Here is a 19,112-nt window from a genome sequence, read left to right as displayed (position 1 = left end):
GCATTTATCTTTGCTAGTATCTTGCTTTCAATCTCATCTTTACGTGCCAGGGGTAGGCCGTACCCACAACAGCTCAAATAGACCGATAAGAGAAGAAGGCTGATGGCGAAAAGATCTGGTTGAGTAGGGGGGGGATTCATCGGGGGCCGGACGAGCTGATGGTTCAGGTCAAGCCAGGCTAGTGTAAGATCGTCCCTGAGTGATCTACACCCATGCCACAGGGTTTTATTGTCTTTTTGGTTTGTATGATTGCCGCCTTCTCTGGTGGATTCCATAGATCTCCATCTGCTAGCGATGATACTACGTACATATCCCAGTAATCTTGGCATCAATTGAGTTCGCGACGATCGCCCAAAACTTTAGCTTGCGGAAAACTCAGCCCCTGTAGCTATTTTGGAGGAGAATCACAACAGATAGGGGCTACATGTAATCCCTATTCCCGGCTCTTACCACCTTAGGGGCAAATGTATGAGAGCTGTAAACTGAAGAGTCACCTCTAAATCCCCTTTTCCGATACTCCCGCTGATCTTCGAAGCTAACATCTTTGCCAAATGAAGAGGTTGTTAATCTTTTCTATCCTTTTGGGTTTGGGGGGAGGGGGAAGCCTCCATGGGACAATCAAGACATGGACATCTCCCAGAACTAGTTTCAAGTACTTGATTTCAGACTATTATAGAGCACTGGTTTTGTTTCCGCACATTCTACGATCATGCAACATTGACAAGATTGTACGGAGTAAAGCAAAAGAGGAACGAAAATTTACATGAGGAAACTAATTACTCCCTAGCATCTCTAAACAAAGGAGAACCTGAAACAGGAAAAGTACAGGAGTGGCCAAGAGAAGATCATCTAGCAGATTTAGAATATAGGTCTCAGCAGTGACGCTCCGAATGATGGAATGCCACATGCTGAGGTTCAACCACACACCCCCCAATCACTCACATCCCACGCTCACTTACTTAAACCAGATCCCGCTTCACGAACTCGTTGAGCAGAGCCTTGCCAAGGGAAGCGGGGCTCCTCTCAACAATGACACCGGCAGCTTCAAGAGCAGAGATCTTGGAGTCAGCACCGCCCTTGCCACCGCTAACGATGGCACCAGCGTGACCCATGCGACGGCCTGGGGGAGCGCTGATACCGGCAATGAATCCGACTGCGGGCTTGTTGTGCTTGTTGTTAGCCTTGAGGAACTCGGCAGCATCCTCTTCAGCGCTACCACCGATCTCACCGATCATGATGATACCATCGGTCTCCTCGTCCTCAAGGAAGATCTTCAAGCAGTCAATGAAGTTGGTGCCGGAGAAAGGATCGCCACCGATACCGACAACGAGAGACTGGCCGAGGCCAGCCTGAGTGGTCTGGTTGACGGCCTCGTAGGTCAGAGTACCCGAACGGGAAACAATACCCACACGGCCACGCTTGTGGATGAACCCAGGCATGATACCAATCTTGCATTGGCCCTATACCACTGTAAATATCTGTCCAAACGTGTTCACAAGATGACATGTTAGGCGATTATAACTTACGGGAGCAATGATACCGGGGCAGTTGGGTCCGACTAGACGAGTCTTGTTCTGCGTCTTCAGGATATCGGTGATACGAACCATATCTAGTAGAATACCAGTCAGACTCTGAGATCCCGGATAGTTCGCACGATATAGATAAACTTACCATGCTGGGGAATTCCCTCAGTGATGCTAGAAGATACAATAAATCAGCGATTGATGAGTTTTACGCAGGCCACGATCGTCTTACCAAACAGCCAAAGGGACCTCGGCTTCAATTGCCTCCTCAATACCCTTAGCAGCGAGGGGAGGGCTGCAGTCAATTAGCCACACGTTTATATACCTCCAGAATGAAGGGCACAATCATACGGGACGAAAATAGCAGAAGCAGTAGCTCCGGTCTCCTTCACGGCGTCGCGCACATTTGCGAAGACGGGTCTATCAAGGTGTGTCGAGCCGGCCTTCTTAGGGTTGGTACCGCCAACAACTTTGGTGCCTGATTGTTGTAAGCTACATTGTCCATATTATCGCAAATTTCGATCTGCTGAGGTATCTGAAAGGGGGTGGGAAATACCGTAGGCAATGGCTTGCTCGGCGTGGAAACTGCGGGAGGACAGAATGCAACGTCAGCATCATGTATGAAACCACACCTGGTCGAAGTATACATACGTTCCCTGCTTGCCAGTGAAGCCCTGGAAGATAACCTTGGTATCCGCATTTATGCGAAGGTTGTTAATGGTCTCAGCGTAGGCCGGGGCGTTGGCATATCCCCGTTGCTGCACAGCGGCAGCATTCCGAAGGGCAGAGGCAGTGCTACGGCGGAAGGCCTGCATGACGGAAACCTGTAGTAGAGGATATATATTAAAAAATAAATAAATGAAAATGAAAAAAAAGGGCTGGGAGGAGAGGAGATTGCACCAGAGGTGTGAAAGTTGACGTGGAGGAGAAGGGAAATGATTGATTGGTATAGCGGTAGGAAACGCGCCGGGAAGGTTTGGATTTCAACTTTCGGGACAAAGCTTTAAGCGGACCCGAATTGTCGCGGGCGGTCGGTTCAGTCTCCTCGGCCTTCTTTTTTTTTTCCTTCTCGCATACTGATTTGATATTCGGCCCCTCCAAACCACCTTAGACCGATCATCATCTGGGGTAACGTCAATTGGGATCTCTATTTTTTTTTTTTAAAAAAAAAAATAGAATATTATTACCTGACTTTATATTATTTTATTTCCCATTTCCCTCTAGTCCTTGCCTAACAAACAGAGTATCTCTGATACTACCTTGATTCTAACTCTTGCCATCTGCGTGGTGGGAAACCCTTCAAAATGGCGACGGCCACAATGACTATGCCGCCACCCTCCAAATCTAAGACGAACACAAAGCTTCCTCCAGAGAATGAACGATATCTGCGAGCTTGCTCTGATATTGCTAACGTTCTTATTCAAGAATATGAAGCTGAAAGGGACCCCAAAAAACCAAAGAAAGATCTCAATCTTAACAGACTACGTAACCAAATTGCGAAAAAGCACTGTTTGGCCCATCTGCCACCATTGACAGCCATTATTGCTGCCGTCCCAGAACATTACAAGAAGTATATCCTTCCCAAATTAATCGCTAAGCCGATTAGTATGTCTCCTGTCCCTCAACTACAGCTGGGCACTTTCTTATTGTCATCTAGGAACGTCTTCGGGTATCGCCGTTGTAGCCGTGATGAGCAAACCCCACCGTTGTCCTCATATTGCATACACCGGTAATATTTGTGTCTACTGCCCCGGTGGACCCGATTCCGATTTCGAGTACTCAACTCAGTCCTATACCGGGTATGAGCCCACGTCGATGCGTGCTATTCGAGCTCGTTATGACCCGTTCGAGCAAGCCAGAGGACGTGTAGACCAGATTAAGTCTCTCGGCCATAGTGTCGACAAAGTCGAATATATCATCATGGGTGGAACATTCATGTCTCTGCCCGAGGATTATCGCGAATCGTTCATCGCCCAGCTTCACAATGCCTTGAGTGGATATCAGACAGACAACGTCGACGAAGCCGTCCAGGCCGGTGAGATGAGCAATGTGAAGTGTGTTGGTATTACAATTGAGACTCGACCCGACTATTGCTTGGATACACATCTGAGCAGCATGCTTAGGTATGGCTGTACACGATTGGAGATCGGCGTGCAAAGTCTGTACGAGGATGTTGCCAGGGACACAAATCGAGGCCACACTGTTGCTGCAGTTGCAGAGACCTTTAAGCTTGCGAAGGATGCCGGGTATAAGGTGGTCAGCCACATGATGCCCGACTTGCCGAACGTTGGGATGGAACGTGACCTATTCCAATTCCAGGAATACTTCGAGAATCCCGCTTTTCGAACCGACGGCCTCAAAATATACCCAACTCTAGTTATCCGAGGGACTGGTCTCTATGAACTTTGGAGGACCGGTCGCTATAAGAACTATACTCCTAATGCCTTGGTTGACCTAGTGGCCCGTATTCTTGCCCTAGTCCCTCCTTGGACCCGTATCTACCGTGTCCAACGAGATATTCCTATGCCGCTGGTTACTTCAGGCGTGGAGAATGGCAACCTACGTGAACTTGCTTTGGCCAGGATGAAGGACTTCGGCACCACATGTCGGGACGTCCGTACCCGTGAAGTCGGAATTAATGAAGTCAAGAACAAGATTCGTCCATCCCAGGTTGAACTTGTTCGACGCGACTACACAGCCAATGGAGGTTGGGAGACCTTCCTTGCCTACGAGGATCCCAAGCAAGACATTCTAATCGGCTTGTTGCGGTTGCGAAAGTGCAGTCCCACACATACGTTCCGCCCTGAATTTACTGGCCAACAAACCAGTATCGTCCGTGAACTCCACGTGTATGGCTCTGCAGTGCCATTGCATGGGCGTGATCCACGCAAGTTCCAGCACCGTGGTTTTGGTACTTTGTTGATGGAGGAAGCAGAACGCATCGCCCGGGAGGAACATGGAAGCCGGAAAATCAGTGTCATCTCTGGTGTGGGCGTGCGTAGTTATTACGCGCGTCTAGGCTATACTTTGGATGGCCCTTACATGTCCAAGATGTTGGACCCTATTGATGATGAGGAGCTATAACGTTTGTGCCCTAGTTAGCATCGGCTGATATATGATTATGATAATGGACGAGCAACATTCAATGAAAAGTTTTGCTGATTGGGAGGGGTTATGACATTGGCGTTCTGAGGGGCGGGTCTTTCTGCATTCTAGGTGTTACAAATAATCTGTGTTCGAAGATTGGAAAGGATACGTGCATGTACATAAACTAAAATAGAAGTGCATACACGCTTGTAATACTGACTGGTTTTGAACTGTGGACACTAGTTCGTACTCAATTGTCCGGACAGGCTCTCAGTCTCACCGTATACTAAGATACTGTAGAGGTATGATATCTTGTGAGCCGTATGCACAAAGAATAGTGAGGAAAGCCAATTCTATAACAACCAACACTTTATGTACAACACAAGGAGACACCAGTAATAAAGCACTTAGAACAGCAAATCAAAAGCTAAGCCTAAAACGATAGAGAGCGATATGGTAAGTGAGCCCATGATATAATAAACACAGGTACCTAGAAGCAGGGAACATCAGATCATCATCCGTTCGGCAGATGCTGTAGCATACGATACACTGTATGTACGGACTATCGCATCTCATTCCAGACCACTCCGTGGTATCAATTGGGCAACGTAGTCATATCTCGGTATGGCCAAAGAATCGAATTTTGCGGCCGATTTCATCATCGAAAAGAAGGGTATAACAAAAGTGGCGAATCAGTTAAGAGATATTGCGCCTCCCCTGCGGTTTCGCACGTGAAGATAGGCTTGGAAAGAACAGAAAACGAAAAAGGCCTGTGTATTGCAACTGTCAGCGATGTGGTGTTCTAATTACTGTGTCAAGGTAGGGCAAAACGTACGGCATATACAAACACGGCTGTGAAGATTGAAGCAGCGACCGCAGCGCCATCCTCAGGCTCACCCTCTGAGCCGGTAAAGCCGTGGTGCTCCCTCTATGAGTATCTCAATTAGCCACCACTCCTAGTATACCACACGCAGGACAGGCAACAAAGTTGGCCATCATCAAGCGAAAAGACCTGGTAGCGGTTCCGGCAGCAAACGAACCTTGTATAACGATCCGAGGACCGAGAGAATGACAATAGCGAAAAGGGAGATGATCGCGCTATATTACGAAGGTATTTGGTCAGTTTGTAGTAAGTATAAAATTAGCTTGGTAAAGGCATACCAGGACCACGCATTCAACACCGACACAACAGGCTTCATATCGAAAACGAAGTGTTTGACAGTGTTTCAGAGATCCGACTAGGTTCCGTTTTGATGGTATCACAAAAGCGATACCCAGAAATGTGAATAAGCACAGCACAAACAAAAAGAGCAGGCGTGGGATAGACCTTAGTTATGTCCAAATGCACAGCTGACAAGGAGGGCGGCTATCATAGATGATGTTCGCCAGGCGGGAGGAGAGCTCCGATTGAAGTGCCAGCGCCTAAGCCGCTTTGGGAAACATTGTCAGGACCCGCTCCGTATGAAGTTATCAACCCCCGTAGGAAAAGCGTTTTTTGACTTTACAGGTAGTTATGTTCCTTTATATCTGAGGAAAAAGAAATAGAAAAGAGAAAAAGTTTGTTTCCTCTGTCCCTAGCATCTTGTGGCCTCATATATTGACTAATGTTTAAAAGAAACGCTCGGACCATACTCCGTACAAGAGAGAAATATATCTATGTAAACCGGGCCAGCTACATCTGCACATTTCTAAGCCACCGCTAACTTAGTGAGTTTTATTCCATTGAATACATTCATCGAATGTCACACCGGAGCCACCAAAGATATCCAACGCGCTGCCGATAGTTAAGTCCACCTTTCCTTGACTACTTGAATGAACCTTCTCAAGATCTTCTAAGTTCCGTGCACCGCCAGCATACGTAACTGGTATCGAGCACCACTCGGAAAGCTTAGACACTAACTCTCCATCTATACCTTGCTGTAGTCCCTCCACATCTGCAGCATGAATAAGAAATTCCGAGCAGTAAGGCTCCAATAGCGAGATGGATTCTTTATCATGGTCAGTACAGGGATGTTTTTTCTTTCCCTCGAGTATAGGTCGCCTAGAAACGTCCGATACAACAGCGAAAAAAAAAAAAAAAAAAAAAAAATTTAAAAGGAAAAAACTTGCCTTGATTGATTTCCATTTCTGTGATGGTCTGCCACCGGTTCATAGCCACGAACCATGTGTTGCCTTTCCTTCGGCAGCTCAGATCTAGAACCAGTTTCGATCTGTCACCTCCAAGCGCGAAAAGAACCGATTCCAACCTCTCAAGAGAGAATTTGCCATCTGGAAAGAGGAATGATGTGATGATAACCTATGCAAGGGCAATCAGTACCTGTTGCGGCAGCCTATAAGGACGAAAGCAAGAAGGAAGGGAGAGAGGAGAGAGCGAGGTGGTTTTGATATAATGCAAGAACGAGAGAATTACAACTGATTCGACCCAAATATACAACTAAGTAGATACAGAGGACACCCAAAAAAGCAATAGAACTCACCTTCTCGGCCCCCTGGTCTATCCAATACTGAGCATTCTTATCGGTAATTCCACCGGCGACCTGCAAGCCACTCGGCCATGTGCTAAGCGCCTCTTTTGCTGCTGCATCGTTGCCCGAACCAAGCATCACGACATGGCCTCCGCGTAAGTCGTGTCTTTGATACAGCTCTGCGTAATGACTAGCTGGAAGTTTAGAAACATAGTTCGTCTTTAAATCCGCAGGGACATTGCTCAATGTCCCTCCAACAATCTGTTTAACTTGGCCTGAGTGTAGATCGATACAAGGACGGAACTTGGTCATCTTGTCTGTTCCAATGGATCTTTAAACCTGGTGCTGTGTTGTAGTTCGATATATCATTATTGTGAAAATCCCACGAGGGGTCAGCTTATCTTATCGCACGTGACCACGACAAAGATTAGTTTCAAGTTGGCCGCCATGTAGTGTTTCGAACTCGGGTCTCTCAGAGATCAACAACGCTTCGAAAAGCTGGTCGTTCAAAGATGATTGGAAAGCGAAAGAGAGAGACACATGTTGTGTCGAGATCTACGGCATCAGAGGATGAAGAAGCGACAACCACTACGAGGGACGATAGTTCTAGCCATGATATTTTCCGCAAATTTTTCGAAGCTCAATTTCAGCCATTAGAAGTGCCTGAAACCCGCATTACAGAGATATCCGATGATGAGCATGGCGCTGACGAATCCGAAGAATCTGACCCTGAGTCTGAATGGAGTGGCGTCTCAGAGGATAGACATGGGGAAAACAAGGTTGAGGTAGTCGAGCACCACGACTTGTCCGCCGTGGCTAAGGAGCCAATGGATAAGAGGGCCCGCAAAGCCTTTATGGTATGTCTATGATATATATGTGTCTTCTAAAACTTGACTAATTCTATGACGATGTGTAGACCGCGAAGCCGCCATCCTTCTCTGTTAAACCGGTAGCTGTCAGGAGCCCCCCAAGCAAAGACGAGGATGACGGCGATGACGCCGCTAATCTGAAGAATGACCTTGCACTACAACGGCTTTTGAAGGAATCTCATCTTCTCGAGTCATCATCGGATCTTGCGCCGACCGGTAAAAATCGACTAAAAGCTCTCGACTTGCGGATGCAATCGCTTGGAGCCAAGGCATCTCTATACCATCAAAATATGCCGTCATCGCACCGAAGAGGTATCAAAGCTAAAGCTGAGAAGAAGGATGATAAACGTCGACGGGAAGCTAGAGAAAACGGAATCATTCTCGAGAAACCCGCACCTAAAACGAAACCCAGCACCGGAAGACGGGAGCGTGGCGTCGGGGGACCCTCTATCGGAAAGTTTGCAGGGGGTACTCTGAACCTGAGCAAGCGAGATTTATCTGCCATTCAAGGCCCACGACGGTCTGGTAAAGGCAAGACCAGAGGGCGCCGTTAATGGACAGCAAGCAGTGCTGATAGGCAATTCCATTAAGGAATTACCTGCTACACCGGAACATTTTCGGAACTTCTTCGTTGAAATAGCATCGTAGCAAGAATCCCTTGTCTATGACAGATTGTCTATTACCGTTGCCTGGATTAGGGGCTTTGGCATTGCCTCTATCTTCACATGGGCAACGATGGAAGTTTTACTGCCAATCCCCCACTCGTCCTGTGGTCGCCACCGCGTTCACCCATCCTTCGCGAATCCTTTTCATCCACTATTGGCGATGATGAACCTAACTATGGATTTAGAATATATCCCGGTCCTTTGTGCTGTGTTAGCTTGAGGAGTGAGTTGCAACACGACAAATAGCCAGGCGGCACCCGGAAAACCACCCACCTGTAAGGAGTTCGTCATGAGACTTCCGTCTTGAGCATTGGGACTTGAGAAGTCTATTCTCTGGCTACTCTAGGGCGCTTTTCGTTCGATGCACGTTCCAACTCCACAGGCCTAGATATGGTGAAACCTCCGAGGAAAACTAAGTTTTAGGAATGGGGCTCCTAAACAATCTGAGACAATCCTCCGTTTTTCTAGACTGTTTCTGGATATGGTAGTTCCCCGTGAGTGGGCTTTTATCTCTTACTAAATGAGCACTGAGTACACAGTAAAGATAATTATGTATATATATGAACATAGAGGACACCTTTGCTCGCGCTGGACCCGGACTGAGAGACATTACTAGTACTGCGCCTTTCTTTTCCTTTCTTTTCAAATTGCGCCAGTAGGAGGTACCAACGTCTCGACGTTGGGGTAATCTTCCTGGTAGAGCTTACAGTTTTCGGATCAAAAGGTTTATTCCATTCCTCGTCTATTGGTCTACTATTCAATCCTTCCCAGAGATTTTTTTTGTACGCTATAATTGAGTTTATAGCCTGCAATTGCACCAATCTAGGTCATAAAAGTTCCACACCGAATTTGTAGTCCCTTTCCACCGGTTACCTTAGGCCGATAGGGTACCTGCATGGCTCCAGATATTTTCTCCAGTCCTATTAATACATTAATCACCATGGATGGAATAGTCCGGTAATAGTGCTTATTATCAGAGCAAGATATTACCCCTTCCAGTCCTCATACTGCTCCATACCTGGACTTGAGCATAGGGTCGTGCCCACTGCCAGGCGAGATAGCAAATCACAAGTTGGCCGGGGATTTTTCTACCATGCATTAGCCGTTTCAGATTTCTGCACGCAGCCCTTCCAAGCAAAGCAAAGAACCCAGCAAGGCATATGACACTCTCATCACGAGTCACGACCTGTTGACCAAAACTCTTTATCTGCACCCGAAAGGTAGACTAGTACGTAGTTGTACGCCATGTTCTCGTATCTCTTTTGTATCATGGATGCGAGTCGTGGATTTGAAACCGTGGTCATGGTAATGGCAACGCTAAAGCCGATAGTATCCAAAAGTGTCATCGAGTGTACATAGCAAAACAAAGAATGCGTAATCACCGCTTTTAGTGCTTAACCAGCCTCTTGGCAGCCTTTCTCATGCACCAATGCTACTCTGTCCTAGTTAGTCCACATCTGTACTTTGTTCTCCTAGTCTACACGAAGAAGCTAAGACCGATTCATCTGGTGCCATCAGGGGGGGAACTTCGGAAAATGTCTTCGGTCATCTGCAGTCTAGTAGCGCCAAGATGTGCTAAGTCTATCGGAGGCCAAACGCTCCAATCGTCCACTTGGATAGTTCCCTGTTTATGAGTTACTCCATATGGCTTAGGTTGAAATCTAGGGACCTCGAATTTTGGTTCAAACTGTGGGGAGGGGGGCAAAAGGAAATGGAAAGGATAAGAAGAATGAAAAGACAAAAAAAAAAGAAAAGAGAAAAAGATAGGAAAAAAAGAAAAAGAAAAAGACATCACCCGCCGCCTAAATCTTTACAACAACACCCATTAACCGCTTGTTGCACTAAATCTGCCCAAGGTAGTATTCATGTATTCTCAGACTGGCTATGTTTCGGCAAAGCATATGTTAAACAGGATGTAGCAACCATTGAGAAAGTGGCATCATGATATCAAAATTCAAACTTGTGATATTAATAGTACCTAAGACTTTCACAATGACCTCGTAAATATGAATAGTTGAACTTCTAGAGGAGTTACTCTAGATCGTTTCACCATGGCTGATCAAGCAACAACCCGTCGTATTGAGCGGGCCAAGTGCCAGGTTCTATATTCTCTCAATGATCATCACATCTACTCCGTAGTGGGAAAAGGGCATGAAAAATGATAAAAAGAAAAAAAATTGGTGATGAAAAAAGAAAGCAGAAAAAATTTCTTCTCACTTTTCCCCAACTAGTGACTTTGGGGGATGAGACAACCATAATCCTTTCCGCGCATTGCAGTATGTATGTCTGTCGCGCACAAAGGAACCCTAAGCTGCTTGTAGTCTAGTCCAGGCACAATTACCTATTTCAGTTGCCAAAGTGGGGTGATCCAAAAGGAGTTAAGGTACTATTGGCACTGCACTAATCTCATTGCTTCTGTTAGCCACAGTGAATCCACTTGATGGGGAAAGGCCCCGACAATGGAAGCTGTTCTAGATACCTGTACGGAGTAGTTTCCAGGAGTATTCTTTAGCAACTACTCCGTACTCTGTAATGATATCATTAGATCTGCCTTGTTGATACGTTGTCGGAAATTCGGTTATCTCGCTAACCTACTAACAACCAACCTCTCCGGCATTTAGGTAATCGGTTAGTTGCAAGGAAGTAACTAGTTTCCCGCACCTTCGGTTAAAAATTACTTCGGGTTTTTTGTTCATGGTTGGTTGTGAGTTCCATTTATTGTTCTTTGCCTTCTATGCTTACACATGCATGTACAGGTCCATGTACATATATACACCGAGTCCGTCTGTGCGAGTATATGCATCCATACCATAGGATACGGATTAGGCTGGGGTGCATTCGGCCGAAATAGTGGAGTATCTACTCATAGATTTACTAGGATACAACAATCGGGTCAATTAATTTTAACCGTTCATGGTGGTTTATAAGCAGCGATATTTAACAATGTACGGAGGACAAGACCATCAGCGGGCCCAAGTTATCCGCTTAGAGACCATCTCAGACATCGACTATAATTCAGGAGAACTGCATTTATAGAACACTGTAAAATGGAAAACTATGATCCTCGCAGGGCTCATCGATGAGTGATCGTCGCTGGAAGCTTACTATTTTCTCTCAAGAATTGGGTTGTGCGGATCACCCCTGGTCTCTAACGTTGTTGACCGTTTTGAATGAATATATATGAACAAATATGTACTATAGCCTTATAGTTCGCAAAACGCATGGGTCACTTAATATAACGTATTGTACAGAGTGTTGGGTTCCCCATTTTAATATAATAAATTTCCTAGCGTATTCGTCCGTGTCTTTATATCCCGTAGACCTATACCCTATACTAGACAGGGTAATTGACAGCCAAGACTCTACTCTACATGAAGATGACACACTCGGCGTTGGAATGTGATCAATGCCGATCATGTTACATGCCATGCCGATAATAACTTGAAGTCACCCGACAAGACGTCTTGCACATGAACAATCTAAAGCAAACGACAAGGAGTGAGTATGTGGTAGCCTGGAGTTACCTTGGATACTGTAATAGTGAAGATCAAGCTCAAGATCTCGAAGTCCGAACCTAGTTTAGCTCTGGATTTTATCATTTGCGCTAGTAGTTTAAGGCCAACGGCGAGATAGGAGAATTAATCTATGTATATTAGAAGGATTCAATAGAGTATAACATGGAGTTCAACTAGAAAAAGTATCTGAGTCGCACTCTTGACCCCCCATCCCCTACCTATTAGGCTCCTTCCTATTGACATGGTCTGATAGCAAAGGTGACAGTAATTGTCATGATATGAAAATGACCGGTCAACATGACTGATTAGACTTATCAGTGATAAAGTTACCTAATGCCCAAGTAAAATCAACGAGGCTGTATAGGATCGAGACTTCGTGTGATCCCCATTGTTCAGTGTTGTCTGTATGTAGTAAGTGTCTAGTAGAAAATGGTTCAAAAACAGGAGACTGAAACCACCAGTAGATCGTGGCATCTTAACTCCGCCCTTACTATTATTAACAAGAAGGTACGGAGTATTGCTGCCCTATACCCTCTATGGTCGCTAACATATGGTCTATGCAGAATCGAAGGGGGGGCAAGCAAGAAAAAAAAATGAAATAAATAAAATAAAAACCAAAAACCAAAAACCAAAAAAGGGAAGGAGAGCTCCAACTCCCTAACATGTTTTGATCATACTCCGTATAACGTCTATTTTTGGTACTACTGATCGACCAGACACGAGTTGGGAATCCTCTTCAACCTGTTCCCACAAAATATCCCAACATTACCTTTATGATTTCCCTGTTCAGCACCCATGCAAAATACATGCCTATAGATGAGAAGCCGCTTCATTTCGGCTGTGAGATCATCTTGGAAGTGCTAACCATCTGGTCTGCGAGACAAGTAATATCAATCCCAGTCGGGCTGGAAGGAATTGCCGGCTTCTTCACGGAAAACCCTTGCCTGTAAATCATTACCTATGCTTGGAAGGTACATACATACATACTACATCATCACCATCACCACACCGGGAAGTGGGCTACAGCCATAGGAGCCACTGGAGGGGGGAGCCTCCAGATTGCTGATTCCCATTGGCTCGCGGTAAGCGCTCACATGGAACCTGAAACAAGGGGTTAATGCTTCACAATTCCATCCCGCGCCAGTTTTATCTATTTGTGCAGGCTTGGCATTGTTTTGGGGCTCGACTAACAGTGGCTTCCATGGTTGGAGTCTTATCGCTTCCACTGCACTGCGTGACCAAACTCCATTCGGCTGGTTTAGCCTAGGGAATCTGGATTGGTTGGAAATACATACTAATAAGAGGTTTACTGTGCATCCTGTACAGCTAACATGACTTGTCCATTTTAAGCGCTGTGGTGATCATCTCTTTGACGTGCAGGATTCCGGATAATAATTAGATTTAAGTAAAAAAAAAAAGCCAATAGGATCTAAAAAGTGAGCACTCTTGGGGGGTTTTTTTTTGGTGATGATGACAATACACGGGAGATACAAAAATTTTCTGTCGAGGTTGAATGGTACCTACCTTGGATGCTAATTACTAACTCATAAATAGACTATTTGTTGAGTGGTGGAAAGGGCGATGGGCTTTTCCCCTTCTCTGCTTTTTTATTTTTATTTTTATTTTTGTTTTTATATATTTGGCTTTTGCGGTTCATTTTTATTTTCTTCATTATTCACCCCATCGGGCGCCTAAAATAATTGTATTTACAATGTAGTGCACGCTTTACTTACTCTTTTCAACCATGGATGAAAATCATAAGGTCTGAGGAATATCGGAACTACCGGCCAGGTACCCTCCCGATATCATTTTCTTCGTAGTCCCACTCCGGGATGCTGTGTCGATTTTGTCATTTTAGCCACATGTTCGGCATACGTACAAAGGGGCGGTTGTCCAGACTAAGATAATCTGGTTACGGAATCCTTCCCACTCCTTCGTAAGTACATAAGTACATATGTACATTAAGGATTGAGATTGATAGATGACGACGATGGCAAGGGCGTCTACAATAGTGGTATGCCCGATATTTCCATTGTTCATAGACTGGACCCGGCGCAAAACACATGGAAACTCCTTTCTAGCCTTTGAGAGGAAGAGAACGGATCCGGCAAGAAAAAAACGGGTTGATGACCCAGTTGGGTGGCCCCTCCCCAGAGGGCAGGGCGACAGGAATTGGAATCTTTGGAACTCGACGGAAGCCCCACTCCTCACACACGGCCAGATACCGTAGTGGTACGGGACGGTTGAGATACTTTGATATTTTACCTTGCCTTCCGTCATTGTTTGTCAGCCGCTGGATCGCGCTTCGTTTGGATTGGCTAGATGAACCGTGGGTACGGTAACAAATATGTACCGTATCATGGCGCTCACCCTACCTCTTAAGGTAGTTTACTACTACTTACCCTAGGGGACGGTCCCTGGCGCCAGTCTCCGCTTCGCCAACAGAAGCCCTACTTTTTCGTCGTGCGTCCTTCCCGCAGCCCAACCACAGGCCAAAGGCTAGAGAAGAAAGAGACTCGGTTTAGCCGTCGTACTAAGTACCTTAATTAAGTTGAAGTAGTGAGAGAGCCAGAAAAAGGGCCCTCCAACAGGTGGGAAACCTCATCCGGGTTTCGGTCGGCGCTCCCTGAATTCTTTCTTCCAAGTTCTTAACCCCTCAACACTAGTTGATTTTTTACTATTATTATTTTGATTGATTGATTGACATAGTTACCTACCTTTACTATTTTATTACCCTAGTGTTATTATTACCATCTAACCGCTGTAAAAGAGCAACACCTCCGGCACTCATCCTCCTCCGCCTTCTCTTATCCTTTCCCCCCTCCCCTTCTCATCGCGACCGACCTCTTTCTTTATTTCCCCCCCCCTTTCCTTTCTCTTCATCACCCTTCGTTTCGTTCCACTTTCGCCGTGCGAGTTATTCAAAGAGACTTGGATCCGGGCTGGCCCACTTCAACTCTCTCTTGCCCTCTTTTTCGCCTCTCTTCCTTCATTGAGTTGACGAGCCTTGCAACGTCAGCGCCCACCCACCTTTTCTAAGAGGCCGGTTCCTCTTGTGTTTGGATAGCTTCAGCGTTTCCATGATCGGTCGTTGACTCCATATCCTAAACTTATTACCCTTTTTTTTGTTTCTTGTTTTCTTTTTTCATCTTCAACACTGTCTTACTCAGACGATATCGCTCTTTAGTTTGGAGTTTCTGGTTTCGCCACTTTCTGAGACAGTCGTGCCTGTGCGTAGGTTTCCGTCCCATATTTTGATTGCTGCTTCGAAGGCTAGCCACAGAGTTGTTGTTTCATCCAACTTGTCAATGCCCCTTATCTCTGATTCAAATATTCTCCTAGCACCTGATTAACAAGATATACAGGAGTTCCCTGAGCAAGATGTATCCGCAACATGGTGCTCCCATGGCACCCCCTCAGAAACCGGAAACATTCATGCTTTCGAACGAGGCGCAGCAAAGCCTTCCTCATGACGCGCAAGTCGCGCTACAGCAAGTTGACAATTGTAAGTCGGGTATCCTTTCAATGGAAGCTGACTGCCTCCACCAATCTCGTTACTTAGCGTCAATACATATTATTTCTCAGGGCTAATATGATTGTGAATTTAGTGAAGTATTTCCTTCTTTCTGCTCCAGTGGACTGGCAACCCGATCAACTCATTAGACGGTTCCTACTTCCCACTGGCGACTACATATCTTGCGTTCTATGGTTCGTTTGATCACATATTAACTCTGGCTCAAGAGGAAGGATCTTTGGGCTGATTTGGTGATAGGAACAATCTTTTCCATATCTCGGGTACCGATATTGTTCGGTGCCTAGCCTTTAGATTTCAAGCTTTCGGGCGTCCCGTCAAGAATTCGAAGAAGTTCGAAGAGGGTATCTTTTCCGATCTCCGAAATCTAAAGGCTGGAACAGACGCGACACTGGAAGAACCGAAGAGCCCATTCCTTGATTTTCTCTACAAGAACAATTGCATTCGGACACAGAAAAAGCAAAAAGTTTTCTACTGGTATAGCGTTCCACACGATCGGCTGTTTCTCGATGCTTTGGAACGTGATTTGAAGCGGGAGAAAATGGGACAAGAGGCGACTACCGTCGCGGTCAGCGAGCCTGCTTTGTCCTTCGAGTTTGATTCATCTCAATCATTGTATGAACAGCTCACAAAGGCGCAACAAGCAAACTCATCATCGTTTACTGCACACGCAAGTACGACATATGGCCAATCCGCTTCCCCAGTGGTTCGGACCGTTGACGCTATGCCTCCTCCCCAGATGGCTCCCCAGATGGCTCCCCAGATGCCCCCCCCGACGATATCACTCCTCCCGGACGAATCTGGCAGTCCAGCGATTTACAACCCGATCCCTATACCCAATACCCTGGCGCAGAGCGTTGTTAAGCGCGAGTTAGATTATGGGTCGATCCAGTATGATCGCAATGGAATGCCCATTTCTCGCGTGCATCAGCGCCATGCCTCCATGCCAACTTTCGTCGAGTATTCCCCGGCACCGTCGTTCGTTTCGTCCCAATATGAAGACTACAGCAACCGGGGATTGTCCTTTGAACCCGTTACGCCCCCACAGCACAGTGTTCCGCTTGGCACTGAACCGGCATATATTGCTAATGAAGATACCGGCCTCTATACTGCTATCCCTGAGATCTCTTCTGCGGCTGCATTCAACCCAATGTTGCAGCTTCCGCCATCAAATCTCGCAAGCGCTCATTTCCCCGCCCCTGCAAGGACATTTCATTCGAACGTGTACTCCGTTCTAGAGGGCTCTCCGACGTACAAGCAGCGGCGGCGTCGATGCTCGATACCGCCGGGCATTAATAACCCGATTGCTACTCCGACTCATGCTCAAGCGCCGGGATCCTCTCAACCAATTGCGTACGCTGCCCATAAGCCAAGTGATCTACGGCGCTCCGTTTCTAGTTCGGTGGCCCCCGTCGCTGAGGCGGAAGAGCCACGTCATGACTCGCCCCGCCGTATCATGAATGGTTATCCGACGGGCGCCCTTCCGCAAAAGAACTTGTTACACGAGATGTCACGCAATGGGACACCACTTTCAAGCCTCGAGGAAACTCCCGAGCAGAGTGTCATGCCACTTGGAAATCCTCCTGATGAGTTGACTGCACTTCCTAATGGCGATGTCCTGGAGACAGGCGCGCAGCACAGCGCGCTGAACAAAGCGGAGCGGTTTGTTCCCGGCCCTGTTCGCCGCGCTCGAAGCGCTACAATGATGGAGCTTGGACCCTATCCACAGAAGTCACATTCATGCCCTATCCCGTCATGTGGGCGGCTCTTCAAGAGATTAGAACATCTGAAGCGGTAAGTTACCTACTTGGCGGTTTTGTGGCCGTACCTGTAAGCGCTTACTGACAGTTGATATGTAGGCATGTGAGAACCCACACTCAGGAAAGACCCTACCCTTGTCCTTATTGCAATAAAGCCTTTTCGCGCTCTGATAATCTTGCACAGTGAGTTGACTAATAAAGCATTGTAATTGACGAATATACTGACCATACGCATAGACACCGTCGGATCCATGAGGCTCAACAGGACGGCCAACAACCATTCCACGCGCAAGATGAGGACCTGGATAATGAGGACAACGAACTCGGCTCGCAGGATGAAGGATCATCCCCTTCTGAGTCTATTCCAAGTACTGTGGTGAATATCTCCACTGTCACGTCGATGCCTTCTACTATGACCCTGCCTTCCGCTATGCCTACTATGATGGCACCTCACATGGTTGCTCCGCAACTTCTACAACAGCAGATGTAGAAGGCATGAGGGAAAGTATGACTCCAGTGGTCCTTTCCCCGATTCTCGTCAACATTAATAATGACTCCGATTTTGCCGACTATGATACCTACTGTTGATTTTGATGGCCCGGGGTCGGATATCTTACAAGCTTTAGAATTTTTGTTTATACCATTTGTTGATTCATTTAATCTAGCCATTAAGAGTCTCCAACTGTGACTTGGCTGCTGGACTACTACATCACGTTATCGAGACATGTTGAAGGGGTCTTCTAATCTCTGCTCTCCAGCCTCCCGCCAGGGTCTGAGAATTTCAGTGCGGGTTTGCCGATTTTCTTCTGGTCTACTGTCCGGAATGCGTTGGATTTTGGTGTACATGTGTTACTGGTCGTCACCTACGCTGCGGTTTTATCATAATCACCCTTGATTTTTTTTCCCCTTGGTTGTTTTTAGTTGATTCTCACGCGCTATGTTGATATTGGATGGACTTTCTGTATCATTTTTCTTTCCTCTATATGGGGATTCTGGATGGCTGGAATCACGAGGGAAAGCACGACGCGGGATGGAATAAAAGCGGCGTATAGCTTTCGAGGAGCAAATATATTGCGGAATATTATGGGATTTTCATTATTCCCTTTTTAGGATGACATGTTGATTAGAAGTCTAAAAGACCACTTGGAATCATAAGTAATCCTTCACAATATACGGTAAATCAAATACAGCGAGTGTCCTTGACATGTGCCGTAACCCATGGTTCGTCATTTGGATCTCGAATCTAGGCGTTGTGCCACGTCATGTGACGGCCCTGCTGACGTCGATAGATCCAGCTTCTCCAAGAGGATATCCTGCATTAACATCGTCTTAGAAACGTGTTTCCATCGGATTTGTGTATCCGTTCTTTTCGTTTTCCTTTTCTCGCTTGCCTTGAAGCTAACACTAGCAGCCACTATCAGATAGTCTACTTTCTCTATCTGCAAATGATCGCGCCTTGAAGATACCTTCTGTATCCATTTCTATTGATTGGTCCACATAAGAGCCCGGGGTACCACGCCTCTAGCTACACACTGGGGTCTAGACATATCAAACGCTTCTTAGGCTACACTGTGACCTGCATATATTCTTCTCATAGCGACGCTGGAAATAAGAAGGGAAAGAAGAACAAGATATCTGCTCCACTCACCGTTACCTTCTGTTATCTATTTAATCTCTCCATTCCTCCTTATCTATC

The 19,112-nt window shown here is 46.3% G+C and overlaps 7 protein-coding genes across 7 annotated transcripts; 3 read left to right on the top strand and 4 right to left on the bottom strand.

Moving 5' to 3' along the window:
- Positions 1–688: 688 nt before the first annotated feature.
- On the bottom strand, positions 689–2,460 carry BDV38DRAFT_247562 (succinate--CoA ligase (GDP-forming) subunit alpha). Its single transcript, XM_032054670.1, has 7 exons — positions 2,175–2,460; positions 2,080–2,108; positions 1,875–2,001; positions 1,756–1,818; positions 1,672–1,697; positions 1,527–1,609; positions 689–1,460 (listed from the first exon to the last, which is right to left on the bottom strand). The coding sequence occupies exons 1-7, from the start codon at positions 2,336–2,338 to the stop codon at positions 960–962; spliced, it is 993 nt and encodes a 330-aa protein (XP_031913282.1). The 5' UTR covers positions 2,339–2,460; the 3' UTR covers positions 689–959.
- A 367-nt stretch (positions 2,461–2,827) lies between these two features.
- Positions 2,828–4,607, top strand: BDV38DRAFT_283327 (Elongator subunit ELP3; the record flags this gene model as incomplete). Its single annotated transcript, XM_032060024.1, has 2 exons — positions 2,828–3,128; positions 3,181–4,607. The coding sequence occupies 2 exons, from the start codon at positions 2,828–2,830 to the stop codon at positions 4,605–4,607; spliced, it is 1,728 nt and encodes a 575-aa protein (XP_031913281.1).
- Positions 4,608–5,302: 695 nt separating this feature from the next.
- On the bottom strand, positions 5,303–5,809 carry BDV38DRAFT_283326 (uncharacterized protein; the record flags this gene model as incomplete). The annotated part of the gene is made up of 4 exons (XM_032060023.1): positions 5,303–5,380; positions 5,446–5,538; positions 5,651–5,708; positions 5,772–5,809. 4 exons carry the CDS (start codon positions 5,807–5,809, stop codon positions 5,303–5,305), a joined length of 267 nt encoding a protein of 88 aa, XP_031913280.1.
- Positions 5,810–6,304: 495 nt separating this feature from the next.
- BDV38DRAFT_247558 (1-(5-phosphoribosyl)-5- ((5-phosphoribosylamino)methylideneamino)imidazole-4-carboxamide isomerase HIS6) lies at positions 6,305–7,391 on the bottom strand. Its single transcript, XM_032054669.1, has 3 exons — positions 7,088–7,391; positions 6,720–6,906; positions 6,305–6,598 (listed from the first exon to the last, which is right to left on the bottom strand). The coding sequence occupies exons 1-3, from the start codon at positions 7,385–7,387 to the stop codon at positions 6,315–6,317; spliced, it is 771 nt and encodes a 256-aa protein (XP_031913279.1). The 5' UTR covers positions 7,388–7,391; the 3' UTR covers positions 6,305–6,314.
- A 162-nt stretch (positions 7,392–7,553) lies between these two features.
- Positions 7,554–8,584, top strand: BDV38DRAFT_91987 (uncharacterized protein). Its single transcript, XM_032064129.1, has 2 exons — positions 7,554–7,932; positions 7,992–8,584. Exons 1-2 carry the CDS (start codon positions 7,588–7,590, stop codon positions 8,496–8,498), a joined length of 852 nt encoding a protein of 283 aa, XP_031913278.1. The 5' UTR covers positions 7,554–7,587; the 3' UTR covers positions 8,499–8,584.
- A 1,166-nt stretch (positions 8,585–9,750) lies between these two features.
- On the bottom strand, positions 9,751–10,040 carry BDV38DRAFT_247555 (uncharacterized protein). The gene has a single exon (XM_032054668.1). The coding sequence runs from the start codon at positions 9,953–9,955 to the stop codon at positions 9,782–9,784; it is 174 nt and encodes a 57-aa protein (XP_031913277.1). The 5' UTR covers positions 9,956–10,040; the 3' UTR covers positions 9,751–9,781.
- Positions 10,041–15,130: 5,090 nt separating this feature from the next.
- Positions 15,131–18,023, top strand: steA (sexual development transcription factor SteA). Its single transcript, XM_032064128.1, has 6 exons — positions 15,131–15,428; positions 15,490–15,629; positions 15,733–15,832; positions 15,897–17,450; positions 17,516–17,599; positions 17,654–18,023. The coding sequence occupies exons 2-6, from the start codon at positions 15,506–15,508 to the stop codon at positions 17,904–17,906; spliced, it is 2,115 nt and encodes a 704-aa protein (XP_031913276.1). The 5' UTR covers positions 15,131–15,428; positions 15,490–15,505; the 3' UTR covers positions 17,907–18,023.
- The last annotated feature ends 1,089 nt before the right edge of the window (positions 18,024–19,112 follow it).

The sequence above is a fragment of the Aspergillus pseudotamarii genome (assembly GCF_009193445.1).
Source record: "Aspergillus pseudotamarii strain CBS 117625 unplaced genomic scaffold BDV38scaffold_29, whole genome shotgun sequence".
NCBI classification, from domain to species: Eukaryota; Fungi; Ascomycota; class Eurotiomycetes; order Eurotiales; family Aspergillaceae; genus Aspergillus; species Aspergillus pseudotamarii.
This window is presented reverse-complemented; position numbering and strand designations above follow the sequence as displayed.

Excerpts from the sequence above, each read along its gene's own strand:
- BDV38DRAFT_247562 (XM_032054670.1), bottom strand. The coding sequence starts at position 2,338 with ATGCAGGCCTTCCGCCGTAGCACTGCCTCTGCCCTTCGGAATGCTGCC. Across the intron at positions 1,819-1,874 it reads GCTTCTGCTATTTTCGTCCC|CCCTCCCCTCGCTGCTAAGG; the intron begins GTATGATTGTGC and ends AATTGACTGCAG. Across the intron at positions 1,698-1,755 it reads GAGGTCCCTTTGGCTGTTTG|CATCACTGAGGGAATTCCCC; the intron begins GTAAGACGATCG and ends TGTATCTTCTAG.
- BDV38DRAFT_247558 (XM_032054669.1), bottom strand. The coding sequence starts at position 7,387 with ATGACCAAGTTCCGTCCTTGTATCGATCTACACTCAGGCCAAGTTAAA. Across the intron at positions 6,907-7,087 it reads TAGACCAGGGGGCCGAGAAG|GTTATCATCACATCATTCCT; the intron begins GTGAGTTCTATT and ends GCCCTTGCATAG. Across the intron at positions 6,599-6,719 it reads AGAAATGGAAATCAATCAAG|AATCCATCTCGCTATTGGAG; the intron begins GCAAGTTTTTTC and ends ACCATGATAAAG.
- BDV38DRAFT_91987 (XM_032064129.1), top strand. The coding sequence starts at position 7,588 with ATGATTGGAAAGCGAAAGAGAGAGACACATGTTGTGTCGAGATCTACG. Across the intron at positions 7,933-7,991 it reads GGGCCCGCAAAGCCTTTATG|ACCGCGAAGCCGCCATCCTT; the intron begins GTATGTCTATGA and ends GACGATGTGTAG.
- BDV38DRAFT_247555 (XM_032054668.1), bottom strand. The coding sequence starts at position 9,955 with ATGACACTTTTGGATACTATCGGCTTTAGCGTTGCCATTACCATGACC.
- steA (XM_032064128.1), top strand. The coding sequence starts at position 15,506 with ATGTATCCGCAACATGGTGCTCCCATGGCACCCCCTCAGAAACCGGAA. Across the intron at positions 15,833-15,896 it reads TACATATCTTGCGTTCTATG|GAACAATCTTTTCCATATCT; the intron begins GTTCGTTTGATC and ends ATTTGGTGATAG. Across the intron at positions 17,451-17,515 it reads AGATTAGAACATCTGAAGCG|GCATGTGAGAACCCACACTC; the intron begins GTAAGTTACCTA and ends GTTGATATGTAG.